The 21,738-nt window shown below is 38.9% G+C and overlaps 2 protein-coding genes across 3 annotated transcripts; one reads left to right on the top strand and one right to left on the bottom strand.

The window, feature by feature from the left end:
• Window positions 1-997: 997 nt before the first annotated feature.
• On the top strand, window positions 998-18,720 carry ints11 (integrator complex subunit 11). The gene is made up of 17 exons (XM_042004468.1): window positions 998-1,193; window positions 1,468-1,565; window positions 3,231-3,304; window positions 3,404-3,632; window positions 3,763-3,861; window positions 3,943-3,977; window positions 6,014-6,152; window positions 6,245-6,309; window positions 6,667-6,856; window positions 6,958-7,041; window positions 7,463-7,552; window positions 9,494-9,656; window positions 9,776-9,886; window positions 11,290-11,351; window positions 11,559-11,701; window positions 11,894-12,023; window positions 18,508-18,720. Exons 1-17 carry the CDS (start codon window positions 1,166-1,168, stop codon window positions 18,571-18,573), a joined length of 1,806 nt encoding a protein of 601 aa, XP_041860402.1. The 5' UTR covers window positions 998-1,165; the 3' UTR covers window positions 18,574-18,720.
• On the bottom strand, window positions 18,708-20,299 carry LOC121651973 (lysophosphatidic acid receptor 6). 2 transcript variants are annotated; one of them, XM_042004469.1, is made up of 2 exons: window positions 20,178-20,299; window positions 18,708-19,827 (listed from the first exon to the last, which is right to left on the bottom strand). In XM_042004469.1, the coding sequence occupies exon 2, from the start codon at window positions 19,765-19,767 to the stop codon at window positions 18,808-18,810; it is 960 nt and encodes a 319-aa protein (XP_041860403.1). In that variant the 5' UTR covers window positions 19,768-19,827; window positions 20,178-20,299; the 3' UTR covers window positions 18,708-18,807. The 2 variants fall into 2 exon arrangements, with proteins under 2 accessions (XP_041860403.1, XP_041860404.1); XM_042004470.1 differs by having other exon boundaries at window positions 18,708-19,824; window positions 20,178-20,254.
• Between the last annotated feature and the right edge of the window lie 1,439 nt (window positions 20,300-21,738).

Raw genomic sequence — 21,738 nt, 5'->3', positions numbered from 1 at the left:
AAAATTGTGAAGCTTTTGAAAGTCCCACCATTTACAGTGTATATTAATCAACAGAAACAGAGAATCAGCACCCAATTCAGGTGGAATCAGGAGGAATTTTTGTGCACATGGGACAAGGCTCAAGGTCAAAACTGGATGCTTGTGATCTGTAAGCCCTCTGGTAGCACTGCATTTAAAAGATTAAAAATATGCAGAAAATCACCGCATAGGCTCAGGAACACTTCCAGAAATCTGTGAGGACAGTTCATTGTTAAATCCACAAATGCAGGTTAAAGCTCTATCATGCAAATAATAAGCCATATTTGAACACAATCCAGATATGCTACTGTCTTCTCTGGACCAAAGCTATTTTTAAAATGGTCTGAGGCAAAGTGGAAAACTGTTCTGTGGTCAAATGGATAAAAATGTAAAATTTCTTCTGGAAAGCATTGATGCTGTGTCCCCCATACTGAAGATGAGAGGGAGCATCCAGCTTGTTATCAGTGGACAGTTTACAGCCTGCATCTGGTATGGAGTTATATTAGTGCCTATGGCATGGACAGCCTCTACATCTGTGAAGCTCCATCATTACTAAAGAAAATAAAAATAAAATGGAGGTTTTAGAGCAACATCTACTCTCATCAAGACATCTCTTTCAGAGAAGGCCTTGCAGATTTCAGCAAGACAATGTTAAACCACATATGCATCCATCACAACAGCATCAAGAGTTCAGGTGCTGAACTGGCCTGGAACACACAGCACCCTGATGTTTTTGGAATTGGAGTTGCAGGTTGTTGTATGGTTATAAATGTTTACATAGGTCTGCATCATACTGCTACTGGAAATTGTAGCATTATTTTTAATGCATAAGTACCTGTAATTGCAGCAGTCCAGGACAGAGGTTTAATAAAGTATTTTTGATTCTGAGGTAAAATTCCTACTATCTTCTCTGCATTAACTCCCCTTAGAGAAGTTTTTATTTTGAACGCACTGACCGGAAGTTACATGAATGCTTGAATTGGCTTATTACAGCTAAGAAAACATTGCATGAAGTCTCCGCATGCCCAAGTTACAAACAATATAATTTCTTGCTTATCAAGTGGGTATTTGTCAGAAGTAGGCAGATTTTAAGGTGACGTGGTGTTATTAATCTGTCAGCAGGAGCAGGCAGCCTCGATGAGAAAACATGCCTGAAATAAAAGTAACACCGCTGGGTAAGTACTGCCGCTAGTTAGCATATGCTAAGCTAGTTCCGTCAACATATATGTGGCTGTTAGCTAAACAACTTAAGCACTGCCTTAAAAACAGAGAACGTCGATTTTATGTCCATGTAGTGGTCTCAATAATATTCAGACATGTGTGTGTGTGTTTTTGTTTTTTGTTTTTTAAAATCAGGGTTTTGTTAGCTATTGCTAAAAATCAATAGGTTTCCTTGTTGTTGTTGTTTTAGCTAGTTTTCGTTCTTAACTTCTGTGTTCTCTCTCCAAGGTGCTGGACAGGATGTTGGCCGCAGCTGCATCCTCGTCTCCATCGGAGGCAAAAACATCATGCTGGACTGTGGGATGCACATGGGATACAACGACGATGTAAGTGATTAATTGAATTAATAAATATACACAGTTGTACCACAAACAACCTTCACCGAAAAAATCTTCATTCAAGATGTAAAGCAACAGCAATATTAAATTTTACATGGGGCATAAATGAGATGGAATTAAAACATATGGCATAAATTAAACAACTTATAAGATTATATCAGGTTAGTTTAGATAGTTGAATCATGCTCCTAAAGGTAATGCAGCTTATTTTTCAAATATCCAAACAACCAAATTGTAACCTCCAGGACTGACATGTTTCAATTAAAAAAAAAAAAGACTTGCACTCACTGGCTATTTATTACTTCCTAGTTCCAAGTCCTGGACCCCCTTTTTTTCCTTAAGAACTGCCTTAAATTTTGGTGTTGTAGATTCAGTAAGGTGTTGGAAACATTCCTCAGAGATTTTGCTCCATATTGACCTGGCGGAATCACACAGTTGCTGCAGATTTGTTGGCTGCACATCCATGATAAGAATCTCCTGTTCCAACACATTCCCAAGCTGCTTTATTGGATTGAGATCTGGTGACTGTGGAGGCCATTGGAGTAGAGTAAACTCATTTGGGCTTCACCTAAAAGCCGCCAACCAGGCAAGAAATCTGGCTGTATGGATGGACTCAGACCTTAACTTAGAAAAACACATTAAAGAAATCACAAAGTCAGCCTACTATCAGCTTAAGAATATATCAAGGGTAAAAGATCTGATGTCTCAGCAGGACCTGGAAAAACTAGTCCATGCATTCATCTTTAGTTGACTCGATTATTCTAACAGTGTTTTTACAGGTTATACCTAAAAAATCAATTAGACATCTGCAGTTTATTCAGAACTCTGCTGCTTGAGTCCTTACTAAGACCAAGAAAGTGGACCACATCAGTCCAGCTCTGAGGTCTTTACACTGGCTGCTGGTCTGTCAGAGAATAGACTTTAAAGTTTTGTTGCTGGTCTATAAAGCTCTGAATGGTTTAGGACCAAGGTACATCAGTGACCTCTTGACCCAGTATAAACCTAACAGAACCCTCAGGTCATCTGGATCCAGTTTCTTATCAGTTCCCAGAGTCAGAACCAGACATGGAGAAGCTGCATTCAGCTTCTATGCTCCACATGTCTGGAACAAACTCCCAGAAAGCCTCAGATCAGCTGAAACACTCAGTTTATTTAAATCCAGGTTGAAGACCCACCTGTTCTCTGCTGCATTTCACTAGTTTTTATTTAAAAGTCCAAATCTGGACTGTATCTTTTAAGCTTGAATTTTTAAACCTGATCATGTTTTAATACAGTTTTTATCCAGGGGTCTTCCTATTCCTTTTGTCTTTCGTTTTTAATGTTAAGTTATGCTTCTTATAGTTTTATGTTTCGATGTTTCTGTAAAGCACTTTGAATCACCGTGTCGTTGAATTGTGCTATAAATCATTGCAGAAAATTCAATCATCTGCAGATCAAAGGGAAACTCTAGCTGATGCCTCTAATTTCAAAGTCTATTTTTCTCCTAGCATCCTCTACAGAGCAACATTTATTTCTTTATTCAGTTATTTATTGAAGTTTAATCTGTTCTGGACCCTTTGTCGATGATGATGGTTGTAAGTTTCTTTGGATAAAAATTAAATACTGAATGAATGTAACATCATGTAAAATCAGCGTTGTGTTTTATCATTGCAGAGACGTTTCCCAGACTTCTCCTATATCACCCAGAACGGCCGTCTGACAGACTTTTTGGATTGTGTGATTATCAGGTTTGTTTTCTTGAGTTTCTCCCACCCTTTCTAAGCTAGCACGTCTGCAGCAATGGCAGAACAACTCTGCTTTCATTCGACCACACGATCTGTTTTCAGCCATTTCCACTTGGACCACTGTGGCGCTCTGCCCTACATGAGTGAGATGGTGGGCTACGATGGACCCATCTACATGACTCATCCCACCAAGGCCATTTGTCCCATTTTACTGGAAGATTTCCGGAAGATCACCGTCGACAAGAAGGGAGAAACCAACTTCTTCACTTCACAAATGATCAAGGACTGCATGAAGAAAGTCGTTCCTTTGAACCTCCACCAAACTGTCGAGGTGCAGGGCTGACATCATCTTTCACGTGTTCAGTCCCACATTTTATCTGAGCACACCTTTTTTCTCCCTGTGTGCCAGCTGTTCGTTTCTTTTGATGACAAATCAAGCTTTTTTGTTGTGGTGCTGGCAGGTGGATGATGAGCTGGAGATCAAGGCGTACTATGCAGGCCATGTCCTGGGAGCTGCTATGGTGCACATCAAAGTCGGATCAGAGTCTGTGGTCTACACTGTAAGTGCAAACAAGCCTTAACTGTGTCACAGGTGGTGAATTCAACAACTGCAGTCTCAGAAAAATGTCTTCTCTTTTCAGGGAGACTATAATATGACACCAGACAGACATTTAGGGTAAGTTGGCTTTAATATACTGGAAGTGTTTTTGGTCATCTGCACTTTAAATAACAAAACCAGTTTCTTAGACAAACAACTTTTAGCATTAGTGTCAGCTTTGTATGCTATTGATCATCAACTAAACTCAGTCGCAGTTGTAAAAGGTAATTTGTTTTAGAGAATTTAGATAAATGGAGAAAGATAAATGAGTAAAGTAAATGTTCTGTAATTACAAAGTGTTTTTTTTGTACCTCAGTAGACAAGGAGGTTTGCAAAACCATACATTTTAGAGTTAATAGTCTACAGCTACAGTCTACAGCTTTGTGATTAGTGACAGGAATGGCATCTCACCAGCAGTCTGCTGTGGTTGCACATCACCGTATAATATCACCGTTGCTTGTGACTTGCCTGAAACCTCGCTGGAGGCAGCGCCAAATCAATGCCCAGTCAGCTCGTATTAAATACATAAAAAGACAACCATCCATCCATTTCCAGTACCAGCTGTATCCTACTCAGAAGCCTATCCCAACACTTTCACACTAGCTATTTGTCTTATTGGTCAAATACCTTATAAAGTGGCTGGTGGGTGAATGCGGTACTTTCAGGTTGCTACTGCTTGTCTTCATGAGATGCAGAGGAGGTAAAGTGTCTGGATGTAATGAAGCAGGATGGAGCTGTACTTTGCTGCTGATATATATGAAGATAAATTTAGCATTAAAGGCAACATCCTGCTGCTACACTTAGTTTCCTCTGGATTAAACTCAGCGAGACCATCATTCAGAAGGGAAAGCAGCCTTCAGAATTGATGAAAAAGTTGCAGGTAGCGACCTCAAGCTGCTGGTTGAGGAAATGAAGAGCAAGCAAAGCTGATCAATGCAACAAAGAAACCTACATTTACTTTGTTTTTTTCTGACTAAATAATTCTATATGCACAAACCCCTTTTACAGAAAGCAAGGATATTCTACAATAAGCAGATCTAACTAGTGACTGGTGAGGGTGCCACAATTAGTTATAAAAGAAGCAGCAGTAAAAGGTTTAGTTGTAGCTTATGGCTGAATGCTTATATGCTTACACTTCACTGTTTTTACAAAAAAGATGCAAAGAAATTCAACTTTGCAGGAGGGATTTGGTCCCCTGCTAAATTATTTGGGTGTGTTCATTCAGTTTTGTACATTTGCTCAAATTTTATAAACCTGGCTTTGATTTGTCAGACACAATTATTCATATTTCTATACTTTTATGTGAACATGTTTAGTTTAGCTGGGTTGAATAATAATTATAATTAATTTATAACACTCTGAGATCTTTTTTTTTTATTTTTTATGTTACCTACTCTCATGATTTACCGCAGCTTGGTGAGATCTTAGCATAAATACACTATTTAAAGATTGCCTTTATCGCTTTTGTCCAACATCTTGCCGAGACAATACCAAATCTGGATTTTTAAAATAGCTTTTGTAATAACTTTGTTTCTGGACACCTAATGATAAAAGTTCTGTGCATAAGGCTGAAAATTATCATAAACTTCATAAATCAGGAGGATAACATAGTATTTGGTGGATTATGTTCACAGCTGTGAGAAGACACTATATGCCTAAAATCAGCTTCTTTTGCCGAGGTAATGCCAAATTCGGATTTTTTCATTCACCTGTTATCGAATCAGGAAATTAGTGGTGAAACCCAGCTCTAACGTTTACTGCTGACTGGATAAAATCTTGTTTGTTTAAAGAATGGACTCATATGTCTCTTGGAAAACTGCATTAATTTGCATCTTTAGTCTGCAAAAGATTCACTTTTATATTTACTAAATGTGATAAAGTCATTCTTTTCTACTTGTTCTGCTAACTCAAATTCTGGCTGCAGTTTAGAAAACATCCCGACTGTTGTTGAAATAAGATTTGTATTATTTCACTAGTATGTCATGTGTCTAGGATTACTCTACAATGCAGATGATGAAGAATCATTTAAAATAGTTTAAATGTATTATGTTTTGTGATTTTTTTTTTCTCTGCATACCGTGCCCTCTCTTCATTCTTGTCTCATGTGCATGCAGCGCTGCATGGATCGATAAGTGTCGTCCAGACATCCTCATTTCAGAGTCCACGTATGCCACCACCATCCGCGACTCCAAGCGGTGCAGAGAGAGGGACTTTCTGAAGAAGGTGCATGAATCCATAGAAAGAGGAGGGAAGGTAAAATAAACAGCTAGTGTAAAACTGTCTTTTAAGGTAAACGTTTAGTTTAGACATTTTCTAATATCTTTGTTTTCTTTCAAATCGTCCAGGTTCTCATCCCAGTTTTTGCTCTCGGACGGGCTCAGGAACTCTGCATCCTGTTGGAAACATTTTGGTAGAGTTTTACAGTAAATCTATGAATCCATTCTACATTTTCCTTTTTTTTTTATCTTTTCTTAAGGTAGGACATCTGTCAAATTGAGATAAAGAGCAAAGTGAGGTGGAGATAATCACAGTCTTCCCTGGTTCACTGATTTTAGATAAAAGCCGCTTTTTGTCTCATGATTGTTGGCGTGCCAATTAAATAAAAAAAAAACCTCTGAGTGTGGAGTAATTGCACATAATTTCAATAAAGACCACATATTTGTCCCTGCAGCTTCGCATAATGGCTGTATTCATTTTATTAGGCTTAAAAGAACAACAATTTATCTGCTCAGAGGGCAGACTCTAAATACCTCCTCTCACCACACAGGGAGAGAATGAACCTGAAGGCCCCGATCTACTTCTCCACTGGACTGACGGAGAAAGCTAACCATTATTATAAGCTTTTCATTACATGGACCAACCAGAAGATTCGGAAAACGTTTGTACAGAGAAACATGTTTGAATTTAAGCACATCAAAGCTTTTGATCGGTCCTATGCAGACAATCCTGGACCAATGGTGAGTCTTTTTTTTTTGTTTTTAGTTTTTCTTTCCGTGTGCAGGTTTTAAACATTTGTTGGATCATTTAGCAGGAAGTTTAAAATGTGGCCTCTTTTCAGGTGGTGTTCGCCACACCAGGTATGCTTCACGCTGGTCAGTCTTTGCAGATTTTCAAGAAATGGGCTGGCAATGAGAAGAACATGGTGAGTCATGAATGGCAGCAACACTTATTCAACTGCATGTCAACACAAATATCTAACCAGCCAATCACATGGCAGAAACTCAACACATGTAGTCATGGAGACACGGTGAAGACGGAGCATCACAATGAGGAAGAATGGGGCTTTAAGTGACCTTGAAGGTGGCATTGTTGCTGGTCTGAGTAGTTCAAAAACTGCTGATCTACTGGGATTTCCACACTCAACCATCTCTAGGGTTTATAGAGGATCATGCTATCATGTCAATAAGGATCAAAATCTCTGAGGAATGTTTCCAAACGCTTTATTGAATCTATGCCACCAAGAATTAAGGCAAAGGGGGTCCAACCCAGTATAAGCAAGATGGACCTAACAAAGTTTCTGGGCAGTGTACCACTTTAAATGAAGAATGTGACTGTTTTTGCAGGTAATCATGCCTGGGTATTGTGTGCAAGGAACAATTGGCCATAAGATCCTGAATGGTCAGAGGAAGCTGGAGATGGAAGGAAGAGCAACAGTAAGATTCTAATTTTCTTTTAACAAAGTTTTTATTTATTTCAGATGCATATCATCCACTCGTCTTGTCAAAACTTACCTCTCCTGTAACATCTGCAGGTTAAAGGAGACTGTAGCTGCGTTTCCATTACAGTATTTCGCAAAATAACGAGATTTTTTTTAAGGAGACGAGATTTTACGAGAATAACAGCTAATGCACTAAACACCATTCAATGGAAACACCGGCAAATCGCAATTACACTTCATCGAAATCTTAGAAATATCGCTTTTATTTTGCTAAATACTGTAATGGAAACAAAGCTAGTGATACGCTTACTGCTGGAGGTACTCACGCTCCCCCTAGTGGTGAGATTAAGAATTTTCTGATAACCAATTTGCAGATTACAATGCAATCTTTTTGTTATAGGTAAATATTTTTGTATTATCAATATCATATCGCTGGTTTTCACGGTTCAGCAATGTCATGCTAAAACTGGGAGAGTTTCCGATCTGCACTTTCAAGTGAAGCTGAGAGCAGGATCATGTGATCCAATCATACAGCGTGATCGCAGTTCCAAGGATAAAGTCTCTATCCATATCAGACTGAGTTCGCAGAAGTAGCAGCATCCTTCTCATCATCCTGATTGGTAACAGTTTCTCCGTTTATAAGCTGATCATCTTTAACATGATTATTAAGAAACCAGATATTTTTCTAATTAATTATTTTAATAATAATATTCACATTTGTCATATCATTCTTGTGTGAGAGGGTAGAGGCATTACCCTTCAGGTGTCTGTGATCACATCGGCCAATCACGTGACAAACTAGGTCACCTGGAGGCCACTGTTAGCTTCACGGAGTTCAGTTCTGAAACCTTGTCAGACAAAACCAGATATGATAGCATGAATGTGATAATACTATATTACTCATCCAAGCATCAGTCTGGGACAGTTGCTGCATTTCTTTGAATATATATATTTTTTTCTAAATGGAAAAGTTTTTGTGGATTTTTATCGTAATAAATACAATGATGATTTAATGATTTCTGTGCCCAACATGTTAACTTAACAGGTTAGTGTAAAAAAAAAATCATCATTAGATCAGATAGGTAAGGTCATCCTGACAAAAAGGATGCCAAAGTTTTTCCTTTCAACTGTTAAAATGGAAATAAACTAAAATTTGAAAAGTTTTCAGAACAACAAAAAAAATCACTAAAATACAAACTAAAAAAACATTTTATTTTCACACTAAAAGCAGTGGTTTATGTGGGTGAATCACAGAGAGGCTCTGTGGTGGGAGGGACTTAAAGGTTCAGGTCATAAACAGTATAGCCCCACTTTTACCAAGGGGTCTGGCTCGATATGGGACAAGCAAGAACTGGAAAGGCTGCCAGAATATTCGATCTGAGTCGTCCTAAGTTTTTGGGACCCTTTGGATGTACCCTTGGTAGACTGAATGTTGACTAACCATTTTATGAGAACTAATTTTACACAGTAAAATGTCTCTGGAACCGTACTCAGAAATAATTCTTGATATTGGAAAGCAAAAGTCTGTCATGTGCAGACGTTTCTGCACAGATATTGCTAGAAAGTGAGCGAGCAGCAGGTAAAATCATACTGTAAGATTCAATGTGAAACAGACTAGTTGTATTTTAATGATTAATTTTTTTTTGTTCTGCAAACTTTACAGTAAAGCCATTTTTAAAATATTATGTTTTTACAGTTAAAAGGGAAAATTCCTCGTTTTTTGTTTTACATTTTAAAATGAAAATCAAATAAACACTTGTTTTTTTGTGTTTTTTTTTTTTTTTTAATACTCCAATTTATACAGAAAATCCAATGATCATACCACACACCGAACTTTCTTTTACTACGTGTTAATGTCAGTCATAAAGGTGGTACTTCTGAGGTGATGTAAAAAAAATTGAGTGGCTGCTTCTGAGTGTTGTCTGTGTTTCTGCAGCTGGACGTGAAGCTGCAGGTGGAGTACATGTCCTTTAGCGCACATGCAGACGCGAAGGGCATCATGCAGCTCATCCGTATGGCAGAGCCTCGCAACATGCTGCTCGTGCACGGCGAGGCGGTCAAAATGGAGTTCCTGAAGGGCAAGATCGAACAGGAGTTCAGTGAGTGTAGATGCAACCGCAGCTTCAAACCACCACTGTTGTTTAAAATCATGCAAACATGTAGGTGTTAGGAGGAGAGGGAACTTCCAGTCCGGCTGACGCGTGTCTTTAAATGGCAGGTATAGACTGTTACATGCCAGCCAACGGAGAGACGACAACGGTGACCACTAACCCCAGCGTTCCTGTTGATATATCTCTCAACCTGCTGAAGAGGGAGATGGCTCTTGGAGGTATTATCTGTCATGTGGTTACAATGGTTCATGTTTAGCCTGCCTACGGAGTTTCATTTCACTTTTCTGCTGGTTTGCTCTGACATTTTGTTTTCTCTTACTTTGGTTAAAGCAGTTGTTCAGCGTACTTTACGCTGCCTGTACAACCTCCATACAGTTCATGACTCAGACTGGGTGCCAAGATCATATTTGTATGAAAAGAGACTATAAAAAGTCACATTTGTGCAAATCTATTGGATTATTCCTGAGATTTACAGACCTATATATAATCATATGGAGTCTCTTTATGTGTGCTAGAGCAGTGGTTCCCAACCACAGAGAGGTTTTAAACATTCAGAGTCATTGTGATTAATATCCACATACTGTCCCTGTGTTAAGAAAAAAAATTAAGGCTGTATGTTGTTAATTTACCTTTGGCTTTTTCAAAGGACAGGACTCAGCCAGAAAACATTATTTATGGTGAGAATCTCCCTTTTATAAGCATAAAACCAGCACGGGGTGGGGCAGGGGGTCCATGGCTACTCAACTCCTTGAGAAAAAGAGGTTGGGAACCACTGTGCTAGAGGCCTTAAATAATTCATTTAATGTCTGTTTATTATTGCTTCGATAATAATCTATAATTTCATTTTTATTAATAAAAAGTGGAAAATATGTCTGTCTATGCTGGCTGTTCTGGCTTTGCTATTAACAATTTAAAGCTAACATGCTAATTAAAAGCTCATTTTAGGAATGTTGAGGAAATAAACTATCAGTTACAGGCAGTAAATTATTGCAAACAAAAACATAAATGTTAAAATCAGAACCAGAGATCTGAATTAACTATTGATCACATCTAATGTGGCTGGTAGGTTCCCAAAGTTTGAATTTCAAACACATTTGTTTACAATGAAATAGTCCATAATTAATTCATTTAATCACATATTTCTTAAAATTGTTTTTAGGAAATCTTTCATGAAAATGCCAAACAACATTTTCTCAACATTCTCTCATCCAGCAGCAACTTTAATAATCAGCCTTTTTCTTTAAACCATCCAGCCGCCGTGCATTTTTTCCTTTTTTCACGCTACTAAACTTAAATTTCATACCACTTTGTATGAAAAAGTGCCATATAAATAAAGATTTATTTGATGAAAAATAAGTCGGGACCGCATATTTTTTAAGGTCCGAACATTAGATAGTGCAACTTTAATTTAGAGCCCTAGGAAGACCATCACAAATCTAAAAGAATAACCACAAATAGTTTATCTCTCTCTTCATTTTCAGACAGTCTTTTATTCATGTCTCTTTGTTGATATTCATTCCTGTTGTTTCTTTACCGTTTCCTCAACTTTTTCCCCTCAACTTGTTCGTTAGCTCTTTATTTTGTGTATTTATGGATAAATAACATTGTCATTTTGTTGTAGGGCCCCTGCCTGATCCCAAAAAGCCTCGCACGATGCACGGAACCCTGATCATGAAAGAAAATGTAAGTTAACAGTTTTGGATAAGCTCTCACTTTCCACTTCATTAGCTAAGATAACACAGCACTGCTGAAGTATGTCCTTCCCAGGTGGGAAAATATAAATAACAAATAAACCGAAATACCTAATAAACCTCCTCCTGAGTGTGTCTTCATCAGTGAGCAGCAGCCATCGTTTATCTTACTGCCGTTGATGTTTTTCTCTGAGCTCAGAGTCTGAAGCTGGTGTCCTCGGAGCAGGCCCTGAAGGAGCTGGGCCTCAACGAGCATCAGTTACGCTTCACCTGCCGCGTGCAGCTCCAGGACCCACACAGCGACACCGACACACTCCACAGAATCTACACACACCTCAAGAGGTGAGAGGACGGTCATTGGGCCTTTTTCATCAAAAAGACATGGCTCCTCACCAGCCTCGTTTTCTGTACAGCTGTGATGTGATCGATGTTTGACGTGTGCACCAGATTATTCTGAAAGCTCACATCCACTATGTTATGCAGCAGAATCTATGACCATATAATATTTCATGTAATCTCGTCCTTTTGCTTCAGTGTGTTAAAAGGCTACACCATCCAGCACCTCCCTGATGGTACAGTCATGGTGGAGTCCATCGTCATCAAAGTATCGTCCTCTGCTGAAGACACTAATGCCAAAGTTCTGCTGCTGTCCTGGAGTTACCAGGTACAACATTATTTTTATTATACATGCAGTACAGCAAAAATTAAAATGATAAAAGTTTCAGTTTTCATTTTAAAAACAAAGTGCTGTGTAGACAAATCCAGGAGGTTTCAGGACGATTATGCCTCCTGCTGTGTGGCGTTCAGGGGAAATAACCTGCCTGTCATGCAGTAACACGTACACTGCCATAAAAAGACACTAACATTTCGCTGGACCGCCTTTAGCTGTGATTGAGCCACACATTCACTGTGGCATTGCTTCATGAAGCTTCTGCAATGTCACCAGATTTATTTCCATTAATTTTTCACCAAGATCTTGTATTGATGATGATGAGACCACTGCGCAAAGCCTTCTCCAGCACATCCCAAAGATTTTCCATGGGGTTCAGGTCTGGGCTCATGTGTGAAAATTTCCTGTTCCCTGAGCCACTCTTTCAGTCTGGACCTGATGAGTCCTCGTATTTTTTCTCTCTCCTAACTGTCTTTTCTTAAAGTAAACTTAGCGTAATGCTTCTTTTATAGTTGTTCCAGTTTTCTGGAGAAATCGTTCCCTTCATCTCAATCCAACCCGCTTCTGATTGTTTCAGAACCGGAGCTCAAAACTATTTTTTAATCTCTTTTTAAAATTCATGGCAACATAAAAAGTTCCTAAAATTAATCAAATGCATGATGAATAAATGTAATAAGTTGTCCTCTGTTTTCTGAGCACTCGTTGCTCTCAAAGGGCAGCTTTAAGAGATGATGGAAATCATCACACAGCTGATCTGCAAATATTAACTATTCCCCAGCAACTTGCAGCTCATTAGTGGCAATGACCTGCACGACGTCAGTGACAGATGAGGTTTCGACATTGGACCGGGATACGTTGGGAATTTGCCAAACTTGCATCCCATTAACGGAGATGCAGAGCATTAAAATGTCAGGAGAACAAGATGTTGCAAAACATTTGCATAGAAATTATGTTGCATATAAACAGCAGCATGCAAGAGTGATCTTTACAACGTGTCTTGAGTTCTGATATGATGGGGATCATCCAGAGACATGCTAATCCAGCTATGAATGAAACAGACATAAGATGCTGATAAACAAACGTCTGACTGAAGCAGATCAAGACGACAGGTGCAAAATAACAAAACACCTCAGAAATCTCTCTAAGATCGAGCTTTGAAAAATAATGAACACATTTATCATTAATTTTATTGAATGTCACGCAACACGGAACAAGTGAACTAATCTCTTAATCACTAGCAGCAGTAATTGATGGATAAGTTTAATCTGTCTTGCATCCTTTTTTTTCCCTCTGATCGCTCAGAGGAAACAAGCAGTCTGACAATTACTCTGTTTCTGAGACAGTGTTGTCTCTGGTCTCTTCAACCCCTCTGTTATGAAGTTTCTTTTCAGTTATGGACAGTGTCTTGTAATTGTTGTTATATTTGAGCATGGAGGATGCACTCACCGGCCACTTTATTAGGTTCAAACTTAGCCTCACAATCAGGAAGAAAGGGGATTTTGGTGACCTTGAATGTGGCATGGTTGTTGGTCTGAGTATTTACTGGGTATTTACTCTTCATTTTGTGTGTTTCCATTATAAAAGGGGCCCATACAACTGAACCATACCACACCATTTATGAACCCCCTTCAGTTGTAGGTCCATAGCAAAATGCTATGGTACGGTTAAATCAAAGCTACTGGCATCTAACGATAAAATCTATTGATTGGCAAACAGAAAAACGTCCCTGACCACAACAAAAGCAACCGCGAAACAAAGACAACGTTGCCGTTCAGTTCATGGTTTACTTGGACGTTGGAAAGATAATAGGAAAAGGATTCCCGCAAACAGCAGTAAGGTCTGGTCGTACAATGCAGCGTGTATCGTTCAAGCAAAGAACCAAAAGCCAAGCAGAACAAAAACGAGTTGCTGATTGGCCTCCATATTTATTTGTAACGTTATGTTTGTTGTCATCTTACTAGTATAACGCCACGCTAGGCATTTGGTCTAAATCCTGCATGCCCAGTGGCGGTCCAACTTGCAATGGGATTGCTCACCTAATTAGGCTGGACCATTCTAAAACCTCCGACCTGGCCCGGACTAAACCGCACAGTGGAAACGGAGCTTATGGGCCCCTTAGTACCAACCTGGCCTGGTTTAACCACCACAGTCTACCTGAGTATTGCTGCTGACCATGTCCATCTTTTTATGACCACAGTGGGGCATCTTCTGATGCTACTTCCAGCAGGATAATGCACCATATCACAAAGCTCAGATCATCTCCACCTGCTTTCTAGAACAAACCAATGAGTTCACTGGACTCCAACGGCCTCCACAGCCACCATATCTCAGTCCAGTAGAGCAGCTTTGGATGTGGTGGAACGGGAGATTCTCATCATGGATGCTGCCGACAAACCTGCAGCAAGTGTGTGATGCTGTCATGTCAATATGGAGCTAAATCTCTGAGGAAGGTTTCCAACACCTTGTTGAATCTATCACACCAAAAATTAAGGCAGTTCTGGAGAAAAAAAGAGGTCCAACCTGGAACTAGCAAGGCAGCAAGGTGGACCTAGGTTTATGGTAAAAGTGTCTTTTTAGCATGTGACAGTGAAACACAGTCTCAGCTCCGGGCCACACCAGGGAAGTTTCAAACCTGTGTTACTCATAAATCTTTGTGTACTTCAACAGAAAGTTTTAAATCCCATACACTTCTTTAATGTTGCTTTAATTCACTTCTGTTTCTAATTTGACCTTTTGTTATAGAAATAATAACTACAAAATGACATTGTAAAATACAGACTCAGTCCAAAACATTGGTATAATTTAAACTTTATTATGGCTGCAAGCAGCTATCTGATATGTAAAGATGTAGCAGTGAAATGTTACCAGAGTTGTCCTCCTTCCTCTGTCTAATAGTTCTACGTTGTTGCAGGCAGTCAAAACACATAACTCAGTTCTTTTGAGTTTAAGACAAATCATACTGCTGCAGTTCATGATCTTTCTGGCTGTTTGGTTTAAAGCAGGAAGCGTCAGACAACCACAGAGATAAGAAGCTGATTTCTGCGGTCAAACACTCATAAGGACGTCACATTTCCATCCTTCAGCGTCACCTGCGCATGTCATTACAAGCTGAAATCACCAAGGATTAGTTCTCAATCACCCCTCGATGGGGATTGTGAGACAGATTAGATTTACCTCATTGGTTAAATGGTTACATTAGTAATACTGGCCTCTAGCCAATCCAACAAACAAGCAGTAAAATGGAAAAGTTCATCTTGACCACAATGAGCTTTTATATATTCTTATTTGACGTGAACTGCACAGCTGAAAGGAAGGCAGCAATTTACTGGTGCCCTCACTGTCCTGATGGTGATACGTTCCACCACAAACAGTAAAAACCACCATGTGGGTGGACAGTATGAAAGAGGGGGCTCTGAAAGGGAAAATGAGTGAAGGTGGGGGAAGCTGGCTGTTGATCTGAGGCACTGCACAACACACAGAGGGAGGTTTCTGTGGCTTCATTTGTTCCATGCATGCATTATAAAAAACTAGATGTCTTCTACTTTTACTGTCGTATCTTTTCTGTCTCAAACTACTATTTTAAGGACTTTTATAATAGGCGACAAATTCTAAAATTGTGTGCAGATTTTTGATATTTAGAGCTGAAAAATTATCTTGGCATTAATAAAGAGTTACTATTGAATAACAACTTTAATAAGCAATTAAATGTTGAATAAAAACAGACAAAAACAAATTCTTCATCAGGGGCGGCGTGAGGTGTGTGCAGTGCAGACGATGTATGCACATGATAGGAGGCCTCTACCAAACACTGCCATCCAAACAAAACACATATATAGACCTCAGGCACTTATATGGGCATAGAACAAAACCATGAACACAGTGCATTTCCCTCCTTTACTGCTTCTGCTAATTTTACAACTTCACACAAACCACAGAAACACATCATGTGAAAGCAATGAGCTAACAGCCAAAACATAGCAAAATACTCTTCAAAAATCCTAAAGTATCTTGATTCGGACCTATCAGTAGTGATCTCACGAAGCTCAACTTTCTTTTTGAGATTACGCATACAGCCCCTTTAGATGTGAAGGTTTGCTCCATTTATTTTGGGTAAGTTGTTACAGACAGGAGGCAGAAAAAAGATCTTGTGATAAAGAGGTTAAAACAATTTTCTTGTAAATAAATGTAGCAGAAAAAGTAAGGAAATTTGTGTTTCGTCCTTTAATAATACCAGTTGTATTTTACATCACAGGAAGCCTGATGAGTCACCTTTACAACAAGATCAAGATTTCTTTATCATCAATGCTTTTGCACTATGTGCTTAAAAAATTTGATGTTGTCTCCCACATTATGCAGGACCACAAACAATAACAGAAGAAAAATAGGCAATAAATGCAGTAAAAGAATATAATCAGATAAGTTATATAAAAAAAAAAAGATAAGGCGTGTGTAAAGTAAGTGGAGGGGTCATGATGTAAGAGGGCACAGATTGTTTATGAACCTGACTTCCTGTGGAAAGAAGCTGTTTAACTCGCATACGAGCTAACTTGTAATAACTTGTATAGATTATATGCTTTTGTGGAATGAGCAACACAGCTAAACATGTTGGTAGGGCCACTCCAAGTGCTGCCAGGTATGTTAAGTAACAGATGTACGACTGACACCTGACTGACGGACAGAAATATCGTAATAAGGTTCTGTAGCCAGTGATCCCACATCTCAAGAAGCAAGGACTTGACTCCGTCCTCCAGAATGTGTTTTTTACTTCATACTGTAGGAGTGCAGTCACCCAATCCACCAAGAATACCAACAGGAAAATATGTTGGCACATTTTTGGGGGGCGCAACCCACACATTTAGCTGTGTTACTCATTCTGTCGAAGCTCAAACCTCAGTTATACCTCACAGTAAAGGTGACTAATCAGGCTTTCTAACCATGTGTAACGCAACACTGGTTGTTATTACAAATTTTCCTTAATTTTCATGGTAAGTGTAAAATAAGGTTTTAAAATTCTAAAAAAAAAATCAGCACTTTTTGTCATTTTAAAATAAAAATAAAGGGATGACTTGTTATATGTTTTACATCTTTTTTACTAACAGATCTGCCTTCAGTTAATATTATGATGTGAGTCAGTTCAGGTGGTCAGGATTACTACACATGTGGAAATGTACACGTATAAACATTTAAAATAACATATTTTGGTTTGGTTTATTTATTTCAGTGTCATGCACAGTGTGCCCAGCCCGATGGGCTTACAAGACACTATACATTATAAATCAAAACAATTCCAAGATGGCTAAACGCGGGGAAAAAAAAGAAACATAAGGCCAAAATCAAAATGCATATAACCATCCACTTAAACATCAATAACAACACGGGCCAGGATTTTCAGTTAGGAAAGTAAAGTGCTCATGTAGGATACAGTGTTCTCTGTCTTAAATTCCAGGCCTTCTTAATAAATCTAGATAGCATATAAACCTCCTCCTGGAATAAACAACTCAACATGTCAAATTCAGTCATCCAAAACAGGTCAGCTTTCTTCTTCTGTACTTTTCCAAACAAAAGTTTCCTCATATCATCGTACAAAGTTCATCTTCAACAACTTCCAGATCACATAAAACACATAAACGCATTTCTTCAGGAATACCTTTAACCCTGCCTGCTTCAGTCGCCAGGGGCAACGTTCCAGCTCTTAATCGTGCACACAAAGACTTCTGACCTCTCCCTAAATGCAGCGTTAAGCATGATTCTGTAAAATATTCTTCTTTAATCTGAACATATGTTCTAAGTTTGGGTTTCATCCAAATATATAAACATATATATAATATTTATATAATAATTCCAGATATCAGGGATTAAATGTTTTTTAATTTTGTAGAGCCATTGTGATTTGTAAGTTGTAATGAATGTGTAAATGAGTAAATATATAAATGCATAAATATGTTAAATAAGTAAAAAAAAAAGTAAATAAATTGATATAGATAAAAATATAAAATAACAAAATAGAAAAATATATTTCATGTATATGAAGTTAATCAATTTCTTTTAAACATCAATTTTACATAGAAAATTATAAAATTTCTTTGATACATTTACACATATTTATAAATATATATTACATATGTAAAATATATATAATTGCAAACAATCTAAAAATTTAAATAAATAAAATGACTAAAATATGTAAATGTGTGACTGAGGTAAATATAGTTGTACCTGCCCTTTCTATTCTAACAGGATAGTTCATTAAATGTAAATACCTTGATAATCTTTGCACTAAAAGGTGGAGTTTTTATTATTTATAAGTAATATTGCTGTTATTTTTATGCTCCGGCTCACTGGAGATCAGATTGTGCTGAAATTGGCCCCTGAACTCTGAATTCCACAGGTGGACCAATGTTTAAAAAAGTTTGAGAGCCACTGTTGTACCGTAACAACATGTTGTTGATTCTGTGCTGCTTCTCTGTGACTCGGGCAGGATGAAGACCTGGGGAGCTTCCTCTCATCTCTGCTGAAAAAAGGGCTGCCGTCTGGACTGGGCTGAGATGTCTTCTGTTCCAAAACAGTCGACATTTAAGAGGAATTTCCCACTGTTGATACTTTCATAGAGTCATTTACTGGGAAAAAAAGAGACTCAAATTCAGATTCAGTGATTTTATTTTAGAAGCAAGCATGAATAAACATTTTTACAGGAAACGTCCTTTTTCAGTGCTTTATTTAATATTTACAGTGCTTTATTTACAGCTGTATACAGTTACCAGGTGCTATTGTCCCCCCATCAAGGTACTGAAATGGTATAGACCCCCCTTCTCCTGCTGACCATCCCCCACACCCACGTCCTCTTTAAATTCTTCCATCCGAAGTGGCTTGTGGTCATGTAGTAAAGCACGGGGTCCAGACACGTGTTAAGGGCCACGAGCGCCATGGTAACCCTGCGGGCGTTGAATATAGCGGCCCGCGTTGAGCAGTTCTGGATGACGTCCAGGCGCTGCAGGAGGTGCAGCAGGTACACCACATGGTTGGGCAGGAAGCAGAGCAGCGTGATGGCCAGAATGGTGTAGATGACCCTCACTGCTTTTTGGGCTGTTTGGGTCTTGATCATGGAGATGCGCCTCGCTGCCAGCGGGTAGCACACCAGGATGATCAGGGATGGCAGCAGGGAGCCAAAGACCAGGGTCAGGATGCTGAACGGCCTCAGACGATTGTTCCACTCTGTCTTGGCGAAGTTCTCGAAGCAGCTGTGGCCTAGAGATTCGTCTCCGATTTCCAGCGGTCCCATGAGGATGAAGACCAGGATCGACACTGCAGCGACGCACCAGAGCACCACGCTGACAGCCAGAGCGTACCAGGGGCTCCGCAGCCTCAGATAAGTATGAGGATGCACGGTGGCCATGTAGCGATCCACACAGATGCAGGTCATGAAGCAGATGCTCATGTAGATGTTGGCAAAGTACAGAGTACCTGTAAGAAGGCAGGTGGAGTCCCTGAACACCCAGTTGTTCCTTTTCAGGTGGTAATGTATCCGAAGGGGCAGCATGCAGAGGATGGAGATGTCGGCCAGAGCCAGGTTGCTGATGTAGATGCTGAAGGGTGTGCGGGGTTTGGTCTTGACTGTGAAGACGAAAAACGCAGCCAGATTCCCCGGCAGACCTATGACCAAAGCCAGGATGTAAACCGCGGGGAAAAGGTAGTACTGGAACTCTGCCGGCGGGTCGGTGCAGTTCGTCCCATTCATCATGGCGTGGTGGTGTCAGACCAGAGAAAACGTAGGCTGTGAGTCAGAGCTGTGGGACGTCTGCTGTAAGTGAGACAAACACGTTTCCATTCTTACTGCCTCTGTTTTTTTGTTTTTTTACATCACATGTGAGTTCGTTTGGCTCTCATTTCTTATAAGAAGGGGATGTAATATTTCTTCATTGTCTAAATTTGAGGAATTAAAAATAAAGAATGAAGTGAAACAAGGTGGGAAAACACCTGTCGCAAGTAAAACGTGAGTTTACTCCAACCTTTGAATAAGCCATTTATACAGATCAGCTAATTCTCATCAGTTCAACATTTTTAAAAAGGAAAAAACTTTATTTCCCCAAATTAATAAAAATAACGACATATTAAAGTTATCTGAACAAGTCTGGGCCAGAAATCACCTACCTGGGTGTTTATGTGATCCTTTGCTTGCGCTCTAAATGCAGAAAGCTCCGCTTCAGGTTGACTGTGAGAGAAAACTGCTGCTTCTTTCAGACTTCGCTGTGACTGTAACTTGCAGCTCTGTGTTCATGCATGATTTCCTGTTTCAGAGTGAAAGGCAGGAAACCATATCATGGAAACAAGTGCCCAATGCAGCTATATAAGAAGTGTTTATTTTTTATCTACATGAAGAGAAAAGGATGTAAAGTGGTTTCTTAAAGGTTATAAAAAATACTCCATGTGTGTTTTTTTTCTGTTGTTACAAATCCTACAGTCATGTATAAAATCTTGAGCCAAACTATTTCTTTATTTCCGGAGGGCTGGAAATGTTTATAAAAAAAATACTGAACAAGTCACTGGAAATACAACATATGAAGCATGTTAGAAGAAATAAAGATCATAGTTTAATAATTATGTTTTCTTCTTAGGAGCTTTGTAAGCATATTTTGTGAATCTTACTTTGTAGCTGCATCTATGTGTGAGTATAATGTCAGTAGATACATAACTCATTTTTCCATAGGAAAGCTGAGCATGACCTTGAAGGAGACCAGCCACTAAACTACCCACGCCTCTGGTTCTGCACATCATATCTTTCAGTGGAACATGCTGAAGCATAAGTCTTGTTTAATGTTGTAACCATGGGGATGGCTGTGCAATGATCTCCTTTACAGGTCCGACTGACTGTTTTTAAATCACGTTTAAAAACTAACTTTTATTCCCCGGCTTTTCCAGTTTCTTATCAGTTCCCAGAGTCAGAACCAGACATGGAGAAGCTGCATTCAGCTTCTATGCTCCACATGTCTGGAACAAACTCCCAGAAAGCCTCAGATCAGCTGAAACACTTTATTTAGATCAAGGTTGAAGACCTACCTGTTCTCTGCTGCATTTCAATATTTTATTTAGAAGTCAAAATCTACATCTGGTTCTTTTAAGCTGGAATCATGTTTTAATATTGTCTTTAACTTTATTTCTTGCATTTTATCTATTTTATTTTAGCATATTCCTTCTGCTTTTATTTCGTTAATTGCATTTCTTTTAATCTTTATTTATTTATATTTTTTATGCACTTGCACTGCTTTCCGCACCCTGCTGTAATGATTTATGTAAAGCACTTTGAATTGTCTTGTACATGAAATGTGCTATACAAATAAATTTGCCTTTTGTCTTTTTTTAACACTGAGATTTTGACTTATTTACATTTACTTTTATGTATTTTCTTTACTGATTATCTTGTGCCTTTTATTTGTGTATTTATTCTCTTTAAGACTATTTTGGCTTTTCTTTTTGTATGTATGGTATGGTATGGTACGTTATGGTATGGTACGGTATGGTATGGTATGGTACGTTATGGTATGGTACGGTATGGTATGGTACGGTATGGTATGGTATGGTATGGTATGGTACGTTATGGTATGGTATGGTACGGTATGGTATGGTATGGTATGGTACGTTATGGTATGGTACGGTATGGTATGGTACAGTATGGTATGGTATGGTATGGTACGGTATGGTATGGTATGGTATG

Source organism: Melanotaenia boesemani, chromosome 13 (genome assembly GCF_017639745.1).
Source record: "Melanotaenia boesemani isolate fMelBoe1 chromosome 13, fMelBoe1.pri, whole genome shotgun sequence".
Classification (NCBI taxonomy): Eukaryota; Metazoa; Chordata; class Actinopteri; order Atheriniformes; family Melanotaeniidae; genus Melanotaenia; species Melanotaenia boesemani.
The sequence above is the reverse complement of the archived record's forward strand: the minus strand, read 5'-3'. Positions and strand labels throughout refer to the sequence as shown.

Excerpts from the sequence above, each read along its gene's own strand:
- ints11 (XM_042004468.1), top strand. The coding sequence starts at position 1,166 with ATGCCTGAAATAAAAGTAACACCGCTGG. Across the intron at positions 6,153-6,244 it reads CCATAGAAAGAGGAGGGAAG|GTTCTCATCCCAGTTTTTGC; the intron begins GTAAAATAAACA and ends CAAATCGTCCAG. Across the intron at positions 7,553-9,493 it reads AGATGGAAGGAAGAGCAACA|CTGGACGTGAAGCTGCAGGT; the intron begins GTAAGATTCTAA and ends GTGTTTCTGCAG.
- LOC121651973 (XM_042004469.1), bottom strand. The coding sequence starts at position 19,767 with ATGATGAATGGGACGAACTGCACCGACCCGCCGGCAGAGTTCCAGTAC.